The sequence below is a fragment of the Cucurbitaria berberidis genome (genome assembly GCF_010015615.1).
Source record: "Cucurbitaria berberidis CBS 394.84 unplaced genomic scaffold K460scaffold_1, whole genome shotgun sequence".
NCBI lineage: Eukaryota > Fungi > Ascomycota > Dothideomycetes > Pleosporales > Cucurbitariaceae > Cucurbitaria > Cucurbitaria berberidis.
Genome location: NW_024468935.1, coordinates 3179393 through 3199766, shown reverse-complemented (window position 1 = coordinate 3199766; position 20374 = coordinate 3179393). Strand labels below are relative to the sequence as shown.

General features: G+C 52.0%; 6 protein-coding genes across 6 annotated transcripts; 2 read left to right on the top strand and 4 right to left on the bottom strand.

Annotated features, from left to right (window-relative positions):
• Positions 1-396: 396 nt before the first annotated feature.
• On the top strand, positions 397-7687 carry K460DRAFT_274684 (uncharacterized protein; the record flags this gene model as incomplete). The annotated part of the gene is made up of 7 exons (XM_040927975.1): positions 397-1657; positions 1786-2375; positions 2428-2731; positions 3081-3345; positions 3793-4357; positions 4411-6815; positions 6904-7687. Coding segments are annotated over 7 exons (6174 nt in total), but the record flags the coding sequence as incomplete, so codon positions are not given.
• A 48-nt stretch (positions 7688-7735) lies between these two features.
• K460DRAFT_269115 (NAD(P)-binding protein) lies at positions 7736-8665 on the bottom strand (the record flags this gene model as incomplete). Its single annotated transcript, XM_040927544.1, has 1 exon — positions 7736-8665. One exon carries the CDS (start codon positions 8663-8665, stop codon positions 7736-7738), a length of 930 nt encoding a protein of 309 aa, XP_040793330.1.
• A 1057-nt stretch (positions 8666-9722) lies between these two features.
• K460DRAFT_273710 (uncharacterized protein) lies at positions 9723-14443 on the bottom strand (the record flags this gene model as incomplete). The annotated part of the gene is made up of 7 exons (XM_040927901.1): positions 9723-10256; positions 10584-10736; positions 10857-11899; positions 11996-12560; positions 12675-13663; positions 13718-14127; positions 14412-14443. The coding sequence occupies 7 exons, from the start codon at positions 14441-14443 to the stop codon at positions 9723-9725; spliced, it is 3726 nt and encodes a 1241-aa protein (XP_040793329.1).
• A 1692-nt stretch (positions 14444-16135) lies between these two features.
• On the bottom strand, positions 16136-17646 carry K460DRAFT_272924 (uncharacterized protein; the record flags this gene model as incomplete). The annotated part of the gene is made up of 3 exons (XM_040927841.1): positions 16136-16877; positions 16930-17444; positions 17515-17646. 3 exons carry the CDS (start codon positions 17644-17646, stop codon positions 16136-16138), a joined length of 1389 nt encoding a protein of 462 aa, XP_040793328.1.
• Positions 17647-18471: 825 nt separating this feature from the next.
• K460DRAFT_272796 (mitochondrial fission 1 protein) lies at positions 18472-19059 on the bottom strand (the record flags this gene model as incomplete). Its single annotated transcript, XM_040927831.1, has 3 exons — positions 18472-18804; positions 18876-18988; positions 19041-19059. 3 exons carry the CDS (start codon positions 19057-19059, stop codon positions 18472-18474), a joined length of 465 nt encoding a protein of 154 aa, XP_040793327.1.
• Positions 19060-19340: 281 nt separating this feature from the next.
• Positions 19341-20357, top strand: K460DRAFT_361532 (Spc24-domain-containing protein). Its single transcript, XM_040932480.1, has 3 exons — positions 19341-19443; positions 19503-19891; positions 19970-20357. Exons 1-3 carry the CDS (start codon positions 19417-19419, stop codon positions 20142-20144), a joined length of 591 nt encoding a protein of 196 aa, XP_040793326.1. The 5' UTR covers positions 19341-19416; the 3' UTR covers positions 20145-20357.
• The last annotated feature ends 17 nt before the right edge of the window (positions 20358-20374 follow it).

Sequence of the window (20374 nt, the reverse complement as noted above, 5' to 3'; positions counted from 1 at the left end):
CCTCAGCTTTGGCGGTGTCAAGTCTAATCATCAATTGCGATATTCAGGAGACCTAAGGTCTCAGCGCGATTCAGTCTTCAGGTCGTCTTTAAGCAGTGTACATGATAACGGCTGTCCCCATGGCAATAAAAACCTATCCGATCAGGACTCCGATGCTGTGGGAAAGTGTGAGCACGTCAATGCGGACCTGGAAGCCCAGCAATGGGACTTTCCATCTCTAGGGTCAACGGCCTTCGCATTTCCCTACACGCCTCCTACGGATGTAGGCGAGGATACCGCTGCAGAGGCTGGGTATACGCTCGAACCAGCGAATAACAAAGTACGTCCCATTCAAGCACTGGCCATTCTCACTCCGATTCTGTTTCATTGGGCTGACATGTCACCTACTCTCAGCGCGCCTCATCCGATTGCGCTGACTCATCTCTCAAGGAGACATGGAATTTAGAGCGACCTTTCACATCTTCGCTGGGCGTTCCACATCAATGGCCTCATAGTGTGTCACCGAAATTAAGCATCATCTCTGATGCTGGAGACCAACAGCAATTACGTCTGAAACGAACTCTTGCTCAGCCAGAGGAATCGTTCGATGAGAATTATGACATCGAACAGTCCCTAGCTTCCTTACCACCACTGGGGCCTACACACGAGCTTCAAGAGCAAATTTTGGATGCCCGACAACGTACACGGAACAACGAGGGACAAATAAGGAAGTTCATTCCCAAAGAGGACTTGTGTCGTGTTGTAAACACAGACTCTGTTACTAGAGCGCTGATGAAAGAGTTATCGCAAGTTCACTCGCATGAGCAGATCAGGTCTTATGCCAAAGTCATATGCACAGAGCTTGAGACCAATGAGATACAAAGAGGCAAAGCGAAGATCAAATCCTTTCGGAAAATCTTTGCATTACTAGTTCTGGTTGAAGCGGCATCATCAATTGTACGCTTTCTAGACGAAGACGTGAGTGACCAAGATTTACCTCTTACCTTGGTGAGACGTCAAGGAACCGATGAGTTGTACCGTAAAGGCAATCGGAACAAGAAACCCTTACGATGTTTCAAGCTGTCACCGGTCAAACTTGAAAACTTCCAGGAGTATCAATGGTGGATGCTGGCACCTTACTTTTCACCGGGCGAGGATGGCGTCATGAAACATTACATCCTTCAAGACGATCACATCCTCCCATTTGTCGACCCGGATGATGCGGATGAAGGAGGAGTCGTTATCAAAACGGGGGGGTATGGCCGGGTTCTCATGGTACGCATACACCCAGATCATCATAATTTTCGAGATCGACAGCTCTGTGAACGTGGCTTTGCGATCAAGCAGCAGATCTACGATTCCGATCGCGATACCTTCAAGAGGGAAGTGAGGGTCCTAAAAGAATTCAGTGGGGACCGAAGTCACCCACACGTGGTTTCCCTTCTAGCTACTTACGAGCAATTCCGAAAGTTTCATCTCATCTTTTATCGCGCTGAGGGTGATCTTTTCGACCACTGGAAGAAGATGAAGCCGCGTCCGGACCTAACATACAGCAATGTTGTCTGGGTCGCCACACAGTGTACAGGGATCGCTGAAGGGTTATTGAAGCTTCATAAGCTATTGTCTTTCCACAAAGTACAAGCTGAAATGGTGGAGTCTCAGTCAGAAGATAACAACAGTACGTCCCACTCAGAATCAAGCGGGGGATACATTCGGTTTCGACGAGCATTCGCAACTCTGAAACAATATTACCTCGCGCGTGGGGACTTGCTAAAACTTGTGCAGTTACAGCAGATCAGAGTGCAGTTTCAACCGAAAAGCGCGTCAGAATAATTGAACCGATCCACGATCGCGTAGGAACAGACTCTTCCATCCTCTCGAATGGGGTGAAGGAGCGAGCCGCCAGTCCTATCAAGTGGCCCAATCAAAAGGACGGTCATAGGTTCGACAGTAACGAAGATGCTCGGTGCAAACAGTACGGTCGCCACGGCGATATTAATCCAGCGAATATCCTCTGGTACAATGGCAACGATGATGATGCAGGCTGCCTGCAAGGAACCCTCAAGATAGCAGATTTTGGTCAAGCCGAGCTTAACTCTCTACTGAGCAGAACGAAGCGACGAAGCGTTGCCAACACACTCACCTATCGGCCTCCGGAATGCGATCTACCATCATCAATAATACGACAGTCATACGATATATGGTGCTTAGGCTGCGTATACCTCGAATTCGTAACATGGCTACTCGGAGGGGAACAACTTCTTATGAAATTTGTACGGCTTAGAATGGCACCCGACGTTTTTCAACAGGGTCAGCTTTCCGACACTTTCTTCCAAGCTGTACGTAACCATGAAACGTTTCCTCCCGAGATAGAGATCAAACCAAAGGTCACCCAGGTATGTTACTGTTGTACATCAGGTCTTGTGAAATCGCTAATACTAGAAACAGTTCATTGATGACTTACATCGGAATCCTAAGTGCACTGTATATCTTCATGAATTCCTAAATATGATACAGAACGACATGCTAGTTGTGGAATCAAGCGAACGAAAACAATGCGCAAGCATTTGGAATAGACTTGATTCTATGACTCGTAAATGCCACCAGGATGAGGACTATGCAGCGACATACAATCCATGGTATTTCAAGCAGACGTCAGTGTCGCGCTCAGTAGAGCTTAAGATGACCCCCGATGTTAGGCAGGCTATCGAAAAGAACCTTCCCCTTCGCCCCGCTACTCCCGCTCGCGCTGGTCCTGTTAGTTCTCACGCACCGGAGGTTCAGCCTATTCCATTGAGACGACGACGGCCGAGCCGTATTCCTCGACGGAGCTGTCGCTGAGGACCCGAGCGACGAGATTTCGCTTGCACTATACCAGCTCCATTGTTCTGCCTGACCATGCGCTTTATCAGCGAACCTGAAATGAGAAAGTGGCGCATGACGAAAAGACTCGTGGTCTACATTTACTTCACTGGCGGAGTTTTCTAGGCAAATTCAAAGTCGGGGGAAAAACGAGATTCGGGTAGTGTTTGCATCCCAGTATTTAATTGCGTCAGTGATTCTTACGGTCTTCGCTTGTATGCTGCGCAACGACACAAAAGTTTTGACCTGGTATATCAGGAGAAGCATTAGGAGGTCTGTGTTCATGTTGAGGTCGAGTGTACCATCATTAATTTCTTTAGTGATCGTGCTGGAATCCCCGCAGTGTGTAAACCGCCCATTCCAAACAGCCCGGGGGAAGGGCAGGGTCCGCATGCAGCTCAGTCGTGGGGTCCGTTATTGGCGCCATGCAGCTGCATGTTTTGGGGTGATACCCCGTTCCGTGTACGCCGAGCTGAGCACCCATCGGCATAGGTTTCCCGACGTGTTATCGCCTCATTTGCTGGCTCTGTGAAATGGCTCACACCTTCACAACAGACACGGGACATGACATGTGCGGCTCTGCGGATCTATAATCGTCGAAAGCCCCATGAATAAGATGACTATCGGGGCTATCCTATGTTACTATCACACCTGTTACAAGGTTGGACAGATCCCGGCTTTGTTTGAGGACAGCATTCTTTTGCACTACTGCCCTTTAATTGCAATCACCGTGTATCCTGACACAGCTAGAGTCTGTACTTAACAATTGGATCCCCAGATGTTTCCCCAGCACTACACAATGCCGGACAGATATGAAACTCGAATAAAGGACTACAATGGAGGACATGGACAGAAGGTCATTGATACCGAATATCAAGCAATGGATAAAGAAGATGACTTGGCCTTTTTAGCTGAACTTGACGCTGTGGAACCGGATCAGTCATTGGCGAGCAGAATACTAGATTCGATGGTCGATGGAACATTCCATGATCCGGCTCGCTCCTATCTACCTGAAAGCGCTATCAATGATCTTATCGTTCAGGATACAGTAGAGCAAGAGCTAAGAAAAATTGAAGAAAATCCCACAAAAGAAACTCGCAACTTCAACGGCGAATTTCGATCAAAACTCGCCACGTGGATAGTGGAGAATGCTCGCAGGGTTTTTGCGGTTACCATACAGTGTGATCTTCAGCCTCGGTTTTTGTTCTTCTCGATGTTGTTGTTTCGAAGCCAAGATTTCACCGATAGTAAGCTAGCCGACCTTCAAAGTTCACGCCCCCCATCGCAAGAGTTCAGTAATAGGATATGGAAGCCTCTACAGCTTGACACTTTTTTCGATAAGCGATGGAAGTTCTTGGTGCCAGTCTTCTCTCAAGCTAAGTACGATTACGACCTTTGCGCGGAACGCATATTCCCCTTTACGTCGGATGGCGCAGTTCCTAAAGACGGAGCTTTTAGTTCGGTGTATCGAATCAAGATACATAAAGATCACCAGCAGCACCCAGGGCTGCAGGACGTGAGTCAACTTTCTGACTAGTCTATAAAGCATGCAACTGACTTATATTCTAGATTGCCCTCAAGGAGCTAAAAGTGCCCCGAGGCGATGAACAAAGCGGGACAGATAGGGCATGGGAGCTAGAAGCGAGCGCATTGGAGGCTATCAACAAACTTGATCATCCACACATTGTCAAGTGTATCGCAGCCATCCGGAGAGGCAATAGTCGGTATTTCATGTTCCCATGGGCCGACGGCGATAGCCTTCGAGACTTCTGGGACGAAACACCAAGACAAGCCCCGAATGCCAACATCATCGAACAGGCGATCGTTCAGCTAAGAGGCATAGCTGACGCTCTAGATCGACTTCACAATTTTGACGGTGGACGTTCAGATGACGATGCTATCGGACGTGGTATATCTATTAGACTGGAAACCCCGGTGGTTCAAGAAACGCAACTACACAACGAAACCAACGGTGAGCGGCAGGTCAAATTAGACAATGAGGTTGACGACTACAAGAACGCAGAGAAGGCAGAATCCATCAGGCATGGCGATCTGAAACCCGAGAATATCCTCAGATTTCTGGACAAACAGTCCGACTTGGGAACCCTGAAAATTGCCGATATGGGGCTTGCTAAACGCCATGTAGTCGCCACGCAGGAACGTGGAAAGGCCACAAGCACGAGATATGGCACTCGTCGCTACGAGGCTCCCGAAACAGTTACTGCTAAGAATGCCCGATCCCGACTCTACGACATCTGGTCTATGGGATGCATAACCTTCGAATTCATCATCTGGATCCTGTATGGAAATGTTGAGTTGAAAAATCTATACACACAAATCGAAGGGAATGCACAACAGGTCTGCCAATACTACGAGATTGTTGACACGAATGAGCTGCAAGGCGCCAGAATCCACCCGGTCGTACTTCGATGGCTGGAGCACGTTGAGAAGAATGATCCTGAATGTTCAGTGGACTTCAACTCAGCGATCAAAGACCTTCTAAGGCTCGTACGTGAGCAGCTTCTTATAGTCCCCTTGCCACCTAATCGTAAAAGCTCAACCGTTGGTGGTCGTGGCTTAGCACCTCCAGCTCTGGGTCAGACAGTCACACGGTATCGTGCTACTGCCGCGCAATTCCGCGATGCTCTTGATGGTATATTGTCGAAGGCGAAGGTACCTGGGTATATCTTCACGGGAAACGATCGTACGAATATCAATCCGCCAAGACCCAAATCCTCTACCTTACTCTCCCCACGCACGGCAAATCGAAGTGAATATTTTTCATTTCCAAAGCCGAATTCGCCTACACTCGGCCCACTCAAGAGCGGTGTTCTAGGTCGTCCTGTAGGAGCTGATTATACTCTCCCACCTCTGAAAGACTGGCAGTTCTACGTCGACAACACATTTGCGGAGAAAGTCACAACTGCAGCCGGAATAAAGACATTGTCACCCCAACTAGGTAAGCAGCAAAGGCTGTGCAACCAATGCTCGAATCTGAACTTCTGGAAAGGCGGTTTCAGTATCGAAGTCAAAGCTTCAGACTTGGCGGCTAAGGCCGCATCTTGCCAGTTTTGTAAGATGTTGAATGACTCCTTCAATGAGGCTGAAGATGCAAGAGGAGACAAGGCCCGGTTTACTCGAGACCAGTCTTCCATACTGATATCTGGAGACGCATTTCCTGTCCTTTCCATCGTGCGTAGTCCCGAACTGAACACTCCGTTACCCATCCAAGTGGGATTTCCTGAGTTACCTGAGCCTGGGACTAATGTATTCTTCAGTATCACTAGAATGTGGCTCGAGGATTGTGACTCAGTTCATGAACGTTGTCAGGGGTTTTCTGAAAGTCTTCCAACGAGGCTGATCGATGTCGGCACTATTGATGCACCTATGCTTCGCCTCACCGAAACGAATCGAGGCAAAATCTCAAGCAGGAAATACATTGCCCTGTCGCACCCTTGGGGCAACACACAGAAGTACCCCCCATTTAGTACCATGCGCAAAGACATGGACATGTTCAAAGAGGCAATACCTGAGGACAAGCTTCCGGCAACATTCAGAGATGCCGTCAAAGTCACCCGCGAGCTAAGCATCCGCTACCTGTGGATCGACTCCCTATGCATCATTCAAGGCCCAGACGGCGACTTCAACGATGAGGCAAAAAGAATGGAGGATGTCTTCAACGGAGCATTTTGCGTTCTCGCCGCGAGCAGAGCAAACAGCCAGCGTGACGGCTTCCTAGGTCCAAGACCAAAACGCGAATACGTTACCTTCCAGCACGATGCTGAAAAGCCCTTTTACGTTTGCAAGAACATCGACAACTTCAGTAAAGACGTCATTGAGGGCTCGTTAAATAAGCGCGGATGGGTACTGCAAGAGCGAGCCTTAGCGCGACGGACTATCTACTTTACGAAGAGTCAAACTTACTTTGAGTGTGGGGAAGGGGTACGCTGTGAGACACTGACAAGAATGCAGAAGTAAGTTTACTCCCATGTTCTACCTCTGTACTTGTGAACATTGTAATCATATCTTGCTTTGCACTTTGGTGTTAACATCAACTTCTAGTAACATGGCAGACTTCCTCGGCGACCCCAACTTCCCCGACAAAGCTATGCGAGCAAATCGCGCCGAGAAGATTGCTTATTTCCAAGGTCTGTACAAGCAATACTCCCGCCTAGATTTCACGAGGTACGAGGATCGCCCATTCGCTATTGCGGGTCTTGAAAAACGACTTCAAAGGGCTTTTGGCACGCGAGGTGCTTATGGCATCTTCGACGATGGCGATAAAACCGACGGCGGACTTTTCCACAGGAGCTTGCTTTGGCAGCGCGGCGAGGAGAAAGGAGATGCGGGGAACCTGACACCCATCGAATTCCCTCCAGAACGCAATGTACGAGTCCCCAGCTGGTCTTGGATGGCATATAAGGGGGGTATCGATTATATCGACCCTCCCTTCAATACTGCGGACTGGGAAATTGAAGAGGTCGTACCGCCTTGGACCCGCGGTGGCAACCGAGACACGGATACAGCCCCGCAAGATGGTGAAATAGCGATTATTGCTACGGTTAGGGACTTCAAAGTCGCGGGACGGCAGCCGGGAGAGGTCGAGCTTACTTATGATACCGAACGAATGAGGGGTTCTGATGGACAGCGCACGCAGTGTGTCGTTGTTGCAAAGACAAAAGGAGCAAGTTCAAATCAAACTAGGCGATACTATGTGTTGCTAGTGAACTCGATGAATGCTACCGCAGGGCGAGGGGAGAGGTTTTATAGACGAGTTGGGGCGGGCGTCATGCTAGGGAAGTTCATCACTTTCGACTCTCCTGGTATCGCAGCGAAGATTATTTGAGTAGGATTTTATTCCATGTATGCTTTCAAAGCTACTTGTTGTCGAAATTCACAAATCCGGATGAGCCTCCAGAAACTCTCGCAGAGACGTTCCCTTGACACCCACCCTCTCGTTATCCAGCTCTCCCATCGCCCACGTCCCATCCAACATATGCAGCGTGTAAAAGAACATGATATACTCCCACCACCTAGCCCTATCGCCCTTATCCCTCGCCTCATACGCCTTCTTCCTCAGATCCTCCACACTCCCCATCTGCTTGATAGTAATCTCGCACCCCCTCACCTCCCCGTAGACCCTCGCAATATCCGCAAAGCCATCAATACCAGACGTCAGTTTGAAAAATTGCTCACCATACAACGGCGACGTCTCAGGCAGACTAACAATCGCAGCCGTAAACTCTGCAGCATCAGCCTCGCTCGTCCACGCAAACTTGGTCGCTGGATTGCCCCAAACCTCCGCGACCCGACCCTTGGAATCCCACGCCCCGTTGCTGCGAGGCGTAAAGTCAACACGCCCGGGAGCAGAAAATAGGACCTCAGCTAGCACGCCCGTGAAGATCCAAATCGGCTTCAGGCTCGAACTGATCTCGACGTGGTGCCTGAAGCTGATGTCGGGATCGTAACTGTCCTGTTGCCCCAGTGACATGCGGCGCCAGTCGTAGCACCAGCTCGCAGCGACAAATCTCTTCACATTGGCTCTTTCTGCGGCCCTGAAGAGTAACAGTTGGCCTTCGAGGTGGAGTTCTGGAAAGCCGAGATAGGCGCAGATCACTGCGTCGGCGCCAGCGCAGGCCTTGTCGAGGGCGGGTATGTCGTGGTATGCTGTGCTTTCGACGAAAGACTCTAGTTGAGATGCGAGATGGGCGTCTAGCTTCGAGGGGCTGCGTCCTAGACCGCGGACTTGGTGGCCGTGTTTGAGAAGGCTGGTGACTAGCTTTTGGCCTAGGTTACCAGTTGCTCCGGCGACGAGGACAAGCATTTTTTGAGCTTGGAGATATGTTGAATGATCTGTGATAGATGATAGGGGTGAAGTGCTGAGTGAGCTTCCATGCAAATCATTCTTGAGCCTTTTATATTCTTTGTCTTCACTACATAATCTCAAACTTTTACATCGAGGCATGCAAAATAGTGAAGTCTCGCGCCGACATAGTCGCGAGGCGGTGCAAGAATCAAGCCGATGATCTACCAAAACTAGACCTAGACATGGTAGGGCGCAGTTGTAGCAATGTTCGATTGGTGTGAGACGTATCGGCAAGGCTTGGCTGTGGTGGATCTCTCGACTGCTTACACAGCTCGGTGTTAAGGAGCGAAAGAGGCCGAGCTCGAAATGCGACCGTTTCCCCGCTAACATGAAAGAAAGCCTGTCGCTTCATCGCCCATAACCTGAATGTGCTGGCTTAACGGAGCGGACTTTGGATATAAAAATTGATGTCATCTTTGGCTTTCCATACTAGCACCTTTAATGAAACTTGAAGTTTTCATTCCAATTGAACATGACAGGTTGCGCTACTCTACCCCCTCTCTCCCTTACTTACTCAAACCAGCTACCACCACCACAAAGGTCATCCATCCAACTCCGCCCCAATTCATTATACTTCACTCACCCACTCACACAAAACATCTCAACTCCAAGAAATAATCTAAAAAAGTGTATATCTATATACCGAATGCATTTTCATTATCCACATTATCTCATCCTTTATCAAGTCTTGATCATCAATCCATGTCCCGTCGAATTCATGACAAGAAAAAAGAGTCAACGTCAACCATAAAAAGAGAGAACCAAAACCAAAACCAAAAGGCGCTATACAAGCACACTCACACACCCGACACACACAATCTACCCCACTATGCAACTGGATCGCTTCACAGCGAAGGGTATAATGCAATCTCCCATCCCATGCGCGCGCGCGCAAACGCTAAAAGAGAGAAAAGAAAGAAAAACAAAAAACAAAACCAAGAGGCCGATTTCAAGAACCACCACCATAGCTGGAGGAGTAGACAGTCTTCCCGGTATTCACGTGAAGCGTTCGACTCTAAGCCTCAGCCGCCTTGGCCGCCTTGGTCAACTCCTTGACCTTGGCATCCTTCTCCTTCAACTTCTCCATGACACTCTTATTCAGCTTCTTAAGCCCCTCTTGATCGCTCTTGGCCTTCTCAAGCTCTGTTTTCAAGTTATCAAGCTCCGTCTTGCTCTCCTCGCCTGCCTTCTTGGCGGAGGTAAGCTCTTCTTCAAGAGCCGATTGCTTCTCTTCCTGGGCCTTGACGGCAGCTTGGGCGTCTTCGAGGGATTTCTGGCTGGTCTCTAGTTTGGCGTCCACTTCGGATTTGGAAGCCTCGAGGGCCTTCAGGCTGTCGGACAGCTTGGCCGACTCTTCGAGCTTGGCTTGGAGTTCCGTGAGCTCGGTGTCCTTGGCAGCCTTCTCCTTTGTGGCAGTCTCGACACTGGCTTCCAGTTCAGCGACCTTGGCGTCATGGGCGTTGATCTTCTCCTCTAGCTCGGCCTTGTCGGCAGACGCCTTATCAGCAGTTGCTTTCAGCTCCGCAAGCTCAGTCTCGAGAGATTCGGCCTTGCCTTGGGCTTCCTTGGACGCCGCAAGCTCATCATCGAGAGCTGCCTTGGCCTTCTGGGCTTCCGCCAAGTCGGCCTGTGTAGTTGAGAGGGTGGCTTTGGTCTCTTCATGAGCAGCCTCTGCCGTCTTGACGGCATCGTCTTGTCCGCTCTTAGCGGCCTCCAGTTCCTTCTCAGCAGTTTCTTTGGCCTTCTGGAGCTCTGACAGCTCAGCCTGAGCGGTAGAGAGCGACGCCTTGGTCTCCTCATGCGAAGACTCCACCTTCTTGAGGGCCTCGTCGTGGTCGACGGTGACCTTGTCAAGCTGGCTTTGCAGATCGGCGACCTTGGTTGAGTGTTCTGTCGAGGCACTTGCGGCACTTTCAAGTTGTTCCTTGGCTTCGGTTTCCGCCTGCTTGGATGCCTTGAGCTCACTGTCAAGAGTATCGTGTGCAGTCTTGACCTCAGCCAACTCAGCTTGGACGGTTGACAGAGTCGTCTCATGGCCGGATGCGGTCTCCTTGAGCTCGGCCAAAGCCTTCTCTGCAGACGCCTTGGCCTCTTCGGCAGCAGCGAGCTGGCTCTTGGTGGCTTCGTGTTCCTTCTCCAACGCGGCAACCTTCTCGGTAGCTTCCGTACCGGATGATTTAGCAGCCTGAAGATTCTCGGAGTGTTCAGCCTCCTGAGCTGCCAGCTTGCTCTCAGCCTCCTTGAGCGATGCCTCAACTTCCGCCACCTTACCAGCTTCCGCCTTAGCGTCAGCCAACTCCTTCTCCAGCGTCTCGATTTTGGTCGTCAGTTCGCCGCTCTCACCCTTCGATGACTCGGTAGCTTGGAGAGCTTCGGCGAGCTTCTCGTCAGATGCCTTGAGCGATGCCTCGAGTTCCGCAATCTTGGCGCTCGATTCGTCGGCGCTGCCTTTTGCCGCATCGCCTGCCTTTGTGACTTCTGCAAGCTCCGTGTCCTTCGCCTCAAGCTTCTGTGATGACTCCTTGAGAGATGCCTCCAGCTCCTCAATCTTCGCCTTCAGCTCGTCCGCGCTGCCCTGAGCTACATCAGTGGCTTTGGCTGCCTCAGCAAGCTCCGCCTCCTTTGCCTCTAGCTTTTGTGTAGACTCCTTGAGGGAGGCCTCCACCTCAGCGATTTGCTTCTGAAGGCCTTCCACCTCTTCCTTGGCCGACTCAGTAGACTTGGTGGCCTCCTCCTCGGCATCGGCGACCTTCTTCTGCGCGGCCTCGAGCTCCGACTTGGTGGTAGCCAGAGACTGCTCCAACTCGGTGACCTTGGCAGTGGAGGTTTCAGTAGCCTTACCAGTCTCGCTCTTGGCGGCCTCTAGCTCAGACTCTTTCTCTGCTAGGCTGTCCTTTGCCTCCTTGAGCGCTGTCTCAAGCTCGGTGATCTTCGTGTTTGAGGATTCGGTGGCCTTGCTTGCATCGCCCTTGGCAGCCTCAAGCTCAGCGTCCTTTGCAGCCAGGCTGTCCTGTGCCTCCTTCAATGAAGTCTCGAGACCAGTAATCTTTGTGTTCGAAGACTCCGAGGCGGAATTGACATCGCCCTTGGCGGCCTCCAACTCAGACTCCAGCTTGCTAATGGTACTGCGAAGTCCTTCGGCCTCTTCTTGGGCAGATGTGGATGCGGTGTTGGCATCGGCCTTTGCAGCCTCTAGTTCTGCTTCCTTCTTTGCGAGGCTGTCCTGTGACTGCTTGAGAGACGCTTCGAGCTCTGCCAATTTTGTCGTAGATGCCTCGGAGCCCGTACTAGCGTCGTCCTTTGCAGCTTGTAGGTCAGCCTCAAGCTTGCTAATGGTGGTGCGCAGACCTTCAGCATCCTCTTTCGCGGAGGTAGTAGCCTGGTCAGCAGCGCTCTTGGCGCTCTCAATCTCTGCGTCCTTTGCTGAGAGCTTCTCCTCAGACTCCTTTAGGGAGGCTTCAAGATCAGTGATTTTGGCAGTCAGAGTGTCGACGTTGGCTTTTGCCTCTTCTGCCGCCTTGGTGGCAGCCTCCTTCTCGGAAGCAAGGGAAGACAACGAAGCCTCGAGCTCGGATGTCTTTGCAGCCAATTCGTCTTGCGCCTCCTTGAGCGAGGCCTTGAGCTCGCTGATAGTAGTGTGCAGGCCTTCAGCGTCACCCTTCGACACGTCAGCAGCCTGGAGCTTCTCCTCCAGATCGCTGATTTGTGACTTCAAACCATCGACCTCGGTCTTGCTCGACTCGGCGAGAGAGTCGAGTTTTTCCTGTGCGTCCTTGAGAGCGGTTTCCAGCTCTTGGGTCTTGGTCGTAGCTTCACCATGAGCGGATGTCTCCGCCGCAGCTGACGCTTCGAGCTTGTTGATGGTTGCGCGAAGGTTCTCAGCCTCCTCTGAGATCTTGCTGTGCTCGTCGCTCTTGGCGGTGAGCTGAGTAGTGGCCTCATCGTGCTTTGCTTGGAGGTCGTTGACAGTGCTACGAAGGCCTTCAACCTCCTCGGATAGCTTGCCGTGTTCATCAGTCTTGGCGGTGAGCTGCGTGGTGGCTTCATCGTGCTTCGCTTGCAGCTCTTTGATGTGGGCGCCCTTGGCCTCCTCCAACTCTTCAAGCTGCGACTTGAGCGAAGTGACCTCGGCCATGAGCTCCTGCACCTTCTCCTTTGAGCTGTCCCTCTCCGAAGTGAGAGCAGCAATAGCCTCTTCCTTGGCCTCGACGTCGGTCTGGGGCACCAAGGCAGTATTCTGGCTCTTCAACTCCTCGAGCTCAGCATTCGCCTTGGACAGCGAAGCCTCGGCGGTGCTCTTCGCGGTGGTAAGCTCATCCAGCTCCGCCTTCGCCTTAGCAAGTGACTCCTCGGCGGCGGCCTTCTCTTCCGACAGGACTTTGAGGTCGCCGTCCTTGGCCTCGAGGTCCGCCTTGGGTATCGCCTCGCCCTTGTCAGCCTCGAGCTTGGCGACGGTGCTCTTCAGTGTCTCAATCTCGGCCTTGAGGGCCTCAATCTCCTGCTGCAGCTCGGTGACGCGAGCCTCGTGCTCTTGGGTGACTTGGGCCATCTTGGCGTTGAACTCGGTCTCGCACTCGTCGAGGACGATACTCCTCTCCTTGGTTTTAGCTTCGCGCACTTGCTGTACGACGACGCTTACCATGTGCTCCTCGAGATCCTTTTTATCCTGCTGCAGCGTTGCCTCTCGCTCCTCGAAGCCCCGCTCACGCTCTTTGTGGTCCTCCTCAAGCACCTTGACGTGCTCGTCCTGCGACTGTGCCACCTTCTGGGCTTCGTCGAGATCGGCTTCGGCGTGGGCAAGCTTGGTTTTGAGCTTTTCGATTTGCACTTCGATCGAGTCGTTGGCTTGCGGTGAGGGGGGCTCGCTAGCTGGGAGGCGGCGGGTTAGTATTGCGGAGGCAGGCGCGTAGCGCAGTCCAACGTGATGTGAAGATGGGTGGTGAACAGGAACATGTCCTGTGCAAGAGTTCGTTACTGGGCAGGTGGATGGAAAAAGAGCTTCAAACTTACCAGCTTCGTCTTCACTTAGCGGTGCCTCGCGGGGTGTCCTAGGCGGGGTGTCGACGCCATTTTCACGTGGCGTCTGCTGATCCTCACTTGGTGCTGTGATATCGGTTGTAGTCAACGGCGTTGTTGGGGAAGCCGGGGCGGGCACAGGCTGGGCCCCACCAAAGAAGTAGTTGTAAGCTCTCTTCATACTGCTGGTACGTTTGGGAAGTCCTGGGCGGGTCGAATTGGAAGATTTCCGTCCTCTTCTCTCTTCGTGCTGAGCTCCTTCACCTAGTACAGTGACAGGGATGAGAGTATCTCCGCTCTTCTCTCTCTTGTGGCTGGAGGTTCTTTGGGTAAGCCTCCGGGTGAATTTCTGAGACCCCGACTGGATGTCAGCGAGGATCTGTTTCTGCTCTCTGGTCGATCCACTATGGAAGAATATCAGTAAAAGCTCAATGGGTTGTATACAGATGGCGGTAGGACCACCCAAGGTGAGCCGGATGCTGTAGCCGAGTAACAGAGTCAAAAGAAAACCAAAAGTTGGAGGGTAGAAGCTACACAGCGTAACACAGTAGGCAAGAAGCTTCCTTACCAAAAGGGATTATTCGTAAATCGTAAAGCGCGATGGGCAAAGGTCGGTGTCGAGGGGAGACGATTGCAGTAAGAAAAAAAGAAAAAAACTCGGTGAGAGATGACGGAAAGAGGAACTCACTCATAGCTTTCTTTTCTGCCCCAACTAGGCATGATTCAGTCACGTCAAGCCTGCTATCAGCGGGCTCACTAGCGAATTAAAATTGGTTAAGAGAATGCGGGTGCCGCCTTGAGCACGGCGTCGCCAGCGGTAGGTATTGGACCTTTATGTACAAGCACAACACGTCGATGGTGCAGGGCTGCAGGAGATGGACAGTGCCTCTACCAATGGCAAAGTAGCACGTCAGAACCACCACGTCGCGAGGAAAAGTCGTGCGTGAGCTCCGGGGAGGGAATAGGAAGAGAGCAATGTGATGCAGATGCAAGTGGTATCAACAATGGCAGGAAAAAAGCCTGTTGCGCAGTTGATCAAGTCGCAGCGCGTGGGATATGTGCAGCGGTCCTCCTCATGCCGTGTCGTGCCAGCGTGCACAACATGTCGACGACAAGAGACAGCTTGAGCACGGATGCGGATGCGGATGGGGCGCATCGACGACCAGGGAGAGCCCTGGAGTAGGCGCTGGCGTCTTGCTTTGCTGGACTCGGCTTCATGCGAACTATCCAATTGCTCTGCAGGAACAATAGGCGTTTCGTCCCATTCGTCTCATCCATCTCGAGACGACCTCTCCAAAGCCAGGTAATTTGCATGGCCAGCGACAAGGTCCAAGGGGCCGGCCCTGAGATGAGACACGTACAGTCTATATCAAGGCAGGCCCTTTTTTCGCGCCCAACAAAGCTGGCGGGTTGCGGTGTGTGAGCAGGGTATTCTTTCGCGGGCGGTTGATGCGTTGTCGGATCCGCAAGAGGGTTGGCGAGTGGAAACATGGGATGGGCGGCGACGGACGGACCGCATGCTTGGTAAGACAGTACATTGTTCGCTGCCACATCATGTCCCTTCTATCTAACTACACCATCTCCATCGTTCATGCATGCCACTTTGATCACACTCTGATCAATCTACCACGATCCCCCATCTTGCCTTTGCGCACCACACGATTCCCCCAAGCTGCCCAGCTGCTCAATTTCCACGTTGCAAAGTCTTCACCGCCAATAATGCACCCCAGAGATGCCCTGCATAATCGCACCCGTTAGCGCTAGCCAATGCTCAAGCTCAAGCCCCCCAGCTCCACTGCCATGGCCATGACCGCTCAATTGCAGATCAGATCGTGGCTCGTGAGGCACGGCAGAATTCTTCTCGTTGTCTAGGTGACCCTTGAGCATCATGCGACGACATGTGAAGGTTCGAAAAAATTCTCATCTCCTGATTACGCTCAAGCATCTAGCTTGCAAATCACGTAGATGAATATAGTGATATCATTGAATCGCAAAAAGCAGACGTGTACACGCCTGTTTACGTGCCCACTTCCCAATCATAAACGCCGCGACAATGCTATCCAAATCATTGCTCTCCACGGGCGATTCCACACACACACACCAGGGGTAGAAGGGGGAATATGAACACCATGCTGCACCAAAGACAAAAAACGCCAATAACTCAAACTGCTGAACCTGGCCTTCTATACCTCGAACTAGCTGCTGAACCTCGCATTGCAGGAGGGACCGTAGACGAGCGATAGCGCGGGACACTAATGATGAACGCTGGAGGACCAGCCTCAGAAGTACCCGAGAGACGGCGCCTGTGCCTCACCTCTCGCAGTCTTTCTCTGCTTCGCCTAATCCGATCGCGTCCTAGAAAAGAAAAAGAGTCGTGTCAGCTTGATCCCAATCCAGATGAGGCGGTCCCCATTATGACTGAGGACCAAACAAACCCCTGCGGATTCGATCGCTAATGCCTCCGTTCCCAGATCCCGAGTTCTGATCGCCCTGGTTCGTTGATGAACTCGTTGGTCCACCATCTCCAGGCAGGACGAATGGGTCGTTGGAGGTACCTGCGCCAGAGCCGTGGAACGCTCCCGGCATCTGTGAGGTCCTATCCACCTCCTCCGATGTGGCTTGTCCGCTCGACGCTTGATTTGACTCTGCTTGTTGCTGTTTCGTGATTCCCTTTCGACAATGTGGACAAGTATCATGCTCCGCCAACCATGCAGATACGCACTGGTGGTGGAACCAGTGCTTACAAGGCAGCACCGTGACTTGCTCGCCAACGTTGACGTCATCCATGCAGATACTACATTCGGCAGTGTGTTCGGGGCCCAGCATATCTTCGGTAATATTCTTCCTCGGTAGCGCATCGATATCGTTCTGCGTGGCGGGCCCTGGCGCGTTGCTCGTTGCCGTCTGCTCCATGAGCTGCGACACAATGCGGTCGAGACCTTCTTGTGAGTACACAAAGTCGCCCATTTGGCCGCCCGCGCCGCCCAACAAACCCATCGAGGTGAATAGTTGGAGGAAGGGGTGGGCGGCTCGTTGCGTTTCGTCGGGGTTGTGCTCGCCACGTAATGTGGCTCCGGGGCCGCCTTGGTGTTGGTGTTGGTCGTGGAGGCTGCCAGGTGGTGCGCCCAGTGCTGCCAAAAGGCCGGCCATGACGCTATGAAATTTGTTAGCAGCATTCTCGCCATGCTTAACTTGCCAAGTCTTACTTGGTTATATCATCCACAGGTTCTATTCGCGGTTCTGGGTTGTTGGCGTCTCGTGGAAATAACCGTGCTCCGCCATGGTATGTGAACCTTCCCGTTCGGACCTCAGGCTGTCCTGCCGCCCCTTGAGCCCTCGACTCTTGGAATGCAGACTGGTTCTGGGTTTGATTCGGTCCTGAGAACAGCCCCTCGCCCTGACCTTGTGTTTGGCCCTGTGGTCGTCCTGCAACCCCAGCCAATCCATTCAACATGGACATGAATCCACCTATTGATGCGGGTGCCATGCCGGCTTGTAGGCCCTGTGGGGACACAGATCGTGTTATCGTAGCGTGAAGGTTGATTCTGCCCGGCGTGGTCTGAGTAAAGTTGAAGTTGCTGATATCAGCCTCTTCCGGGTCGTCTGTCTGTCTTGGATTGAAATGCCCGAATGGGAGGGACGAGCCTTCGACGAGGTCGGGCAGGGAATCGGAGTCGTCACCGTACATGACGCTGTCCCGGGGGTCATTGTCTCCTTCAATCTGGGTGGGGTTAGCGGTGCTGGCGGGGTATGCTTGCTTTCGCCCCAGGTTCCGCGGCGCGTCAACTCACGATTTCTGTGAAGTCTGAGTGGCACTCTGGGCAGGTCAGACCATGTTCATCCCGGTACCATTCATCGTTGCACTCATGGCAGAACATCATATCGCGGTGGGCCGGCCTCGGTTGGTTGCTTGATTGGTCCATGGTTGCGGTGTATAAGAGGTAGGCTAGGCGGAAGTAAACAGGGTAATGTCTAGGCTGTGTGAGTAAGGCATAACCAGGGGATGAAATGAACTCACGAGGTTATGTCAGAAGGAGTGAGCTCGGCGCGGAAGTCGACGAGTTCAGACCTCTGTCATGCGCTGTACTGCACTAGCTGGCAAAGGCGCTGTAGCTCGGGAGGCTAATACGGGTATGGAGAGTTTCGTCGGATGTGAATAGACCAAAAGGGACGTAGGTTGGCGTGGAGAAGAGTAACCACGAAGGTTGGCGGCGAATTTTGTCTCTCGGAACTGTTCCAGATTGGCCGGTGACGTTATTCTGGGAGATCGCGAGGCCGAGGCAGGGGTCCAACCGTCGTCCCGCCCGCACAGCTTCAAGCTTTCAGATGTAGTTTGGTCGAGCGCGTTGCCTCTCGAAAAAAAGAAGAAAAAGCGCAGAGGAGCCGCCTAAATGCAAAAAGGTCTTCCTTTGTGACTCTGAGAAGATTCGTGTCTTGGTCTGACTCCGCGTTTGTTCGAACACTTGTCACTCTCGCTTGCTTCGACGTTCTATTTGCTTCTATGGCTGTCTGTCAACGAGATGGAACAAAGACACTGTGCAGTTATGGCAGTTCTTGAATATATAGTTTTGAAGCAGATAATCTTGATACGCAAATCCTGGAGAGTATAATCAAAATAATATACAGACTCAGGTAAAGGTAGAGGTTCCACCAACAAACGCCTATGCAAGCGCTTCAACAAGCATGATATCCCAAAACGATTCATCATTTCGTCAGCTGTATCCCAACGCACCCCCTGCTGAGCTACTTCATCTTTTCTTCCCAGCCCCTCTGAGGAGCAAACTTCCCAACACTCCCGCCGCAACCACTACACCGCCTACAATCGCCGCACCAACCAACCCCTCCTTCGCAACCTTCTCGTCAATCAGTCCCTTCAAACTCCCCGACTGTAAATTTGCCGGCTCCAGCTCCAACAGTAGCTCATTGTATCGTCGGGCTTCGGCGTAGTTACCGAGTTTGTAGTTGCCCAAGGCGAGGTAGTAGAGGCATTCGCGGCGTCGCTCGCGGGAGTTGCGGAAGATCTCGGAGAGGAGGCGGACGCCTTCTTGTTGATCAGGGCGGGAGTTGGATTTTATGAGGCCCTGAGAGTAAAGTCAGCTGGCGCTGGGTGGAGACGATGCAGAATAGCAGAGTATGTGTAATCATAACGTACCCATGCATAGTTGAACTTTGTCTGTAAACCAACATACTCGCCTTCTTTCTCGTATTGCGCCCGCAAGACCTGGAGTTCTTCTGGCTTCAGCGGCGACTCAACGTCTGCGGCATCTGTTTGACACTTAGCCTCACGCCACTCGAACAGATTTACATGTCTACTCACATGGTAACGACGGAGACATGGCTCAATCTGTGATGTTTGGAGTATTCGTAGGAAGAGGATGTAAAAGCCCAGGATCAACGGCAAGAGGCGAGAAATGCGCAGGCAGATGTCCAGGCCTTGTCTCGTGAAAACGATGTGTGACGTACGCCTCGTGTGGCTTGCCGCCGCTCCAGCTTCCGCCACATCTCTGACTTCAGTCGTTGCCACACGCGACCGTGCACGGATCAAGACAACACTGAAACATCAACACCACGACACTATCGCGAAATCGCTACTTTACATCTCGAGATACCCACGATTGCGCATACCATTAGCCTCGAACTGGGAACCAAAATTTAACCCAAAATACCGCCGCGACAACGAGACAATTGTCAAAATGCTTCTCGACGAAGATCCCGCTGCTGTATGTTACCTTTCCATGCTCCCCTGCACACAACATTGCGTATACTAACACCCTCCCAGCTTATCGCGCAATGCACCTCGCACTTCAAAATCTCAAACGACACCGCCTCCCTCCTCCGCATCGGCGACAGCCTCTCTACGCTCTCCACCTTCCGCACCCAACATCTCCAATCCATCCAATCCTCCCTGTCCGCCCTGAACCGGACACACCAAACCCTCTCAGCGAACCACAACCACACGCTAGCGCAGCACAACCCAACAAACCACGCAGCTGAGATTTTAAGACTGGACACGGCAAAGTTCAAAATTGCGAAGCAGGCGAGTGATCTTGAAATCGAGGGGGAGAGGTTGCAGCAGGATCTCGGACGGCTTGGGGGAGTAGCGAGCGAGCTGGAGGAAGAAGGTGTAGAAGGAGGGGCGGTGGAAAGGCCCGGGGATGATGCTACAGTGTACGTTGCACGAATCGTAGAGCTTGTCGCATCAAGATGCAACCAATTGAAGCAAAATGTGCTAACGAAAATCTCTAGACTGAAGCTGAAACTCTACCGCACGCTCGGCATCGACGTCGAAGCTGATCCCACAACCGGTGAATATAACAAAGCCATTATCCGTAATGCGGCAAAGGGCGACGTCCATGTTGTCAATATCGATCCGAAATTCTCGCGGCACTTTTACACGAATTATTTTTGGCGGACGATGTAAGTCGTTCAGTCTGCTGGATAGGATGCAGGGCGTAAGAAGCATGTCTCCTTCGGATGAGTAATTGAAGCCTTCCCAAGGACTGGAAGCGGCGTTGTGGATACAAGTCCTATTTTGAGATACCTTTTGTACTTGCGGCGTTTCCGGGGGTTAATGTCCATGACATGACCATCATGCAGATTTATTACTTGAGGCGAACTTACTCCCCCTTGGCCGTTCTTTTCATTAAATAT